Below are 5147 nucleotides of genomic sequence, written 5' to 3' on the forward strand. Positions count from 1 at the left end.
GAAGGGAAGGGAAGGGAAGGGAAGGGAAGGGAAGGGAAGGGAAGGGAAGGGAAGGGAAAGGAAGGGAAGAAGGAGGCCAGGCACGGATCACTTGAACCCAGGAATTCAAGACTAGTCTGAGCAGCATAGAGAGACCTCATCTCTATCTAGAGTTAAAAACAGTAATAAAAATATGGGCCGGGCATGGTGGCTCATGCCTATAATCCCAGCACATTGGGAGGCCAAGGTGAGAGGATTGCCTGAGCCCATGGGTTTGAAACCAGCCCGGGCAACTTTGTGAGACCTCATCTCTACAATAAATCAAAAACCTAGCCAGGCATGGTGGCGTGTGTCTGTAGTTTCTACTACTTGGAAGGCTGAGGCAGAAGGATCACCTGAGCCCAGAAGGTCAAGGCTGTGGTGGCTATGAGCATGCCACTGCCCTCCAGCCTGGGTGACAGAGTGAAACTCCAACTCAAAAAAATAAATAAATAAAACCAAAAATATATACAAATAAAATAAAGTATGACTAGTCAAAAAACAAAAGGAAACAAAAAACTTTGGGTGGGAATGCCAAGGGGTCTTCAGCCAACTTTCAGTAGCCATAAAAACTTACTATATTCGAGGAAGAAAAAGCTACAAATGGGATTGGAGCAGTGTCCTCTCACGAGGTTAACCAGGTCACCTCAAGGGGATAACAGGAGATGTGCCATGACAACATTTAGCATCTTTCACAAGCTTACATTTGAGAAAACTTCATTGCCTCCTTTACTCTCACAATAAACCAAGATGTTGCTTGCCAAAATCTGTGCTCCAAGAAGTACATTTTTTTTAGTTAGATTTTTACTCTGTCACCCAGGCTGGAGGGCAGTGGGATGCTCTTGGCCACCACAGCCTTGACCTGCTGGGCTCAGGCGATCCTTCCGCTTCAGCCTTCCAAGTAGATGGAACTACAGGCACATGCCACCATGCCCGGCTAATTTTCTGATTTATTGTAAAGATTAGGTCTCACCAAGTTGCCCAGGCTGATCTCAAATCCGTGGGTTCAGGCAATCCTCTCACCTTGGCCTCCCAAAGTGCTGGGATTATAGGTGTAAGCCACCACGCCTGGCCATAAAGAAGTATAATTTTAGCTGGGATTGGTGGCTCAGCCTGTAATCCCGCACTTTGGGAGGCCAAGGTGTGTGGATTGCCTGAGCCCGCGGGTTCGAGACCCGCTTGGGCAACTTGGTGAGACCTCATCTCTACAATAAAAATCAAAAATTAGCCGGGTGTGGTAGCGCGTGCCTGTAGTTCCAGCTACTTGGAAGGCTGAGGCGGAAGGATCGCCAGAGCCCAGCAGGTCGAGGCTGCAGTGGCCGGGAGCGGTCACTGCACTCCAGTCTGGGCGACAAAGTGAGACTCCAACTCAAAAAAAAAAAAAAAGAAGTACAATTTTAAACAACAACAACTCGCCCTCATTTAAGTTTTCCATACAAGTCTTTATCCACTTTGATAATAAACTCTTCTGTATCTTGGGGGCCCAGACGTTTGCCTCAGACCCAGAGGGGAGGAAACCCTCTCTCACTCATTCTGCTTTTTGGAGTCCCTTCTTGTCCCTAGAGAATCTCCAAGTCATGCCAATGCCTGCAAACCCTCACCTCCTGTGAGCATGGCAGGAGGGATTGGAGATCAGCTCCCAGTCTCTTTTGGAGTACTCATCCGGCCAGGCAAGAGCCCTACCATTCCAGTATGGGAGCTACAGTGTTCCAGATCATGCCTAGATAGAAATACTCCCTCCCAGTGAAAAGTATGTTGTGGTCATCATGTCTCCAAAAGGGAAAACTCTTCCCCCTGGTATCAAACCCTAATCCTCCATTTGTGGGCCAAAGAATCAATTTCCTAGATGATGAAAGACAGCCTGTTCTCATGGAAAGTGCCCTGGAATGAAAGTCAGAAAACCTGACTTTATCATTGATTTTTGGCCCTTCTAGATGTTAGTTTCCCCATCTGTAAAATCAGCAAGTTTAGATATTTAATTATTCCTATGCTGTTAGCCCACGATACTAATAAATACATGTAGTAATGGTTTTTTGGGGAGATGAGGGCTGAGGGGAGAAGACATTACTTCTAAAACCAAAGCAAAACTTTGGATGAATGGTCCAAGTTATGTTCAGGCCCCATGTGTTTCTCAGGCAGTGACAAGAGACTCAGTATGGTGAGCCTCCCTAATGGGACAGTGGAGCTGGTTTGAAATTGCCTCCTTGCTTTGGATGGAGCCAGGAGACCTATGAGAAAATGAATGTTATAACTTGTGGTTTCTTTTTTTTTCCTTTAGGGACTTGGAACTACTGGAGAAAAGGGAGAAAAGGGAATTCCTGGTTTGCCAGGACCTAGGGTATGAACCTGGAATGTTGCTTGCATGGGTCTGTCAAGTCACCTGGTCCATTTTCTTTCCTGTTTGCTTCTTTATGTTATTTAACTTGGTGGCCACCTAAGCTTCTTTTGTTTCTCTTCCTCAACTCAAGTCACCTGGTCCATTTTCTTTCCTGTTTGCTTCTTTATGTTATTTAACTTGGTGGCCACCTAAGCTTCTTTTGTTTCTCTTCCTCAACTCAAGTCACCTGGTCCATTTTCTTTCCTGTTTGCTTCCTTATGTTATTTAACTTGGTGGCCACCTAAGCTTCTTTTGTTTCTCTTCCTCAACTCTCTAGCAGGTTCCTAAACCTCCCCCTCTCCACTTAGCCCCATTCCCTTGACTGAGCAGCTCCCTTGAATAAGGAATTATGTACCCAAACTCTAGGTGACTCTTCAGTCTATTTACTCTCTTTGCCCTCATATAAAATGATCTTCTGCGCTAAAGAATGATGTGAATGTAGTCTTGCTTTCATTCCATTCTATTCCTAGGAAAGTTAGGTGGGGAGGGGGGGGTTACAAAGAAATTTAAAAAAAAGAGATCCAAGTGCAATCTATATAGGACAGAAATAAGCCTGGGAAGTTCTATAATATAGTGATGTTTGGAGTCAACTGTTTCCAATAGTAATCTCACTTCAAGCAGAGAAATACGATTAGCCTCTGATTCCTAGCTTCAGGCAGTTAGGTCTTGAGCTATAAACAGTTGGCCAACCTTAGCCTTAAGAAATAACATTTTAGAGAAATGTGTTTTTAGCTTGGCCAGGAAGTTTGTTAAGAGTACTTTGAGTATTTAGCTATATTCATCCATTACCCTGCCATTTCTTTCTCTACTTTTCCCTGTCTCTTTTGTTGAAAACACAAAATCACTAACAAAGAATGCATTTGAAGTGGAAGACAAAAGCCCCTCTCATAATCTATGTAAAAACCCCCTGACTTGGAACTAATGCAGATAAGCATAATACCACCCATCCTTTCTACCAAATTCCACCTACTACTTAAAATGTTTCCATTTATTTAGCTCTTTTTAAATGCTCCATGTGGCTATTCAGCCTGATGGATTAGTGCTTCCTAAGAAGTCATTAAGCCAGGTCTGAAAACATTCTCTTACCTGATTTTAGGAGCTGCTAAATACTGAGCTCAGTTGGATAGTTTTGTTATGTCAGTCTAGTAGCTTTTTCTAGGTGGGCTATTGAATCTTTCTAATAGGTGTGGCTATCCTCTTTACAGGGTCCCATAGGTTCAGAAGGAGTCCAAGGCCCTCCAGGAAGACAGGTATTTTGGCTAATATCATTAAAGCTTTAGTGTATAAAATTACAATCAAAGAACCCTCCCCCCACTTGCTTTACTTCACAAGGTCAAAGGGAAATACGACTTATAATGCAAACTGTTCACTTCCTTTTCACTGGTATATTCTTAGGCACGCTCTTATTTTCATCCAAGTAGATGAGTATCTAGTGTCAAGTTCAGTGCCTTGCTATGCCATGTTATGGCCCTACACCTTTGGCATATTGTCAGGGACTAGCAAGGCAAGCTTGTTTTACCCATCTCCAGCCTTGTGGCCCTTGTGCCTCCTGATATGTAAATCAGCTACCTACTGCTGTATTGTCTTCCAGACAACTTCGCAGTTTCCAGAGTCAGATAGATATCATACATATCCCTGAATGCCTGCCAAGAGCCCTGTGTCATTTGCCCTGGTTCAATACAAAGACTGGCCCCTCTTTCGCTCTTTTACTTTCAACTTACTGATAACTCTGTTTCTGTCACAGGGCAATAAGGGGTCTCCAGGTTTCCCAGGCCTTAATGGTTTCCCAGGAATTAAGGTAATGTTGTTGGGAAGTGAAAAGCTAGGGTTGAGGAGGTGGAAGGATGAATTATCATAAATGCCTACATATGAGATAAAGTCTTTTTAATATTTTGACATTTTATATGTCACTTTTTTCCTTGAGAAATACATGCAACCTACTCTGAACACACAAAGCTGCTGACGAGCATTTCTTAGCTACTGCTTGATCGGTGATCAACTAAGGTGCATAGGCTGGTGGGAGCAAGTGTATCCCTAAGAGAAGAAATGTTTCATTACTGACACTGGTTAGGTTTTACTACTGTTTTAAAATTTTCTACAGACAATGCATTCCCTTTTGCCTATGCCTGGAGGAGACAGCTCCCACTATCCTACCCTGGATCTGCCACTGTGTCTGATTCTAGTATCTGAGTCCCTCTTTGGGGAGAATTAGAACTCATTTGACTTCCTTTGCCTGATATCAGCCACTAACAAGGGTAGTGACAGCAACAGAGTTCCAGGCATGCTGGGAGTGGAAACAAAGTTGAAACTTTGCTCCCTCCTTAGTGCTTCTTGGGTAGAACCATGTTGTTTATGCCTGTGATATATCTCCCAGGCCCAGAAGCAGATTGTCTTTGATTAGGGTGGCAAAATACAATCAGGATCCTTTTTCCTTGGCAGATTTGCAATTGAGTGGCAGGTCTCTAGCCTACCTTGTGTCACCTTCATTTTAAAGTTATGGGACTTTTTAATTAACTTATGGACTTGTTAACATTGAAAATCGAGGGTTAGGCCAGGCGCGGCGCGGTGGCTCAAGTCTATAATCCCAGCACTTTGGAGGCTGAGGTGAGAGGATTGCCTGAACCCAGGGATTCGAGACCATCCTGGGCAACTTCGTGAGACCTCCTTTCTACAATAAATCAAAAAATTAGCCGGGCGTGGTGGCACATGCCTGTAGTTCCAGCTACTTGAAAGGCTGAGGTGGAAGGATTGC

At 43.9% G+C, this 5147-nt stretch overlaps 1 protein-coding gene across 5 annotated transcripts in view; it reads left to right on the forward strand.

Annotated features, from left to right (window-relative positions):
- The window catches only part of COL4A6 (collagen type IV alpha 6 chain), a 310397-nt gene that overhangs the window by 259857 nt on the left and 45393 nt on the right, over positions 1-5147 (forward strand). For all 5 annotated transcript variants that reach the window (XM_008072174.1, XM_008072176.1, XM_008072177.1 and 2 more), the window contains exons 14-16: positions 2297-2356; positions 3601-3645; positions 4140-4193. In XM_008072174.1, coding sequence (XP_008070365.1) covers positions 2297-2356; positions 3601-3645; positions 4140-4193 — 159 coding nt within the window. The remainder of the gene's footprint in view (positions 1-2296; positions 2357-3600; positions 3646-4139; positions 4194-5147) is intronic.

The sequence above is a fragment of the Carlito syrichta genome, unplaced genomic scaffold (assembly GCF_000164805.1).
Source record: "Carlito syrichta isolate Samal-C Ts95f unplaced genomic scaffold, Tarsius_syrichta-2.0.1 Scaffold314870, whole genome shotgun sequence".
Lineage (NCBI taxonomy): Eukaryota > Metazoa > Chordata > Mammalia > Primates > Tarsiidae > Carlito > Carlito syrichta.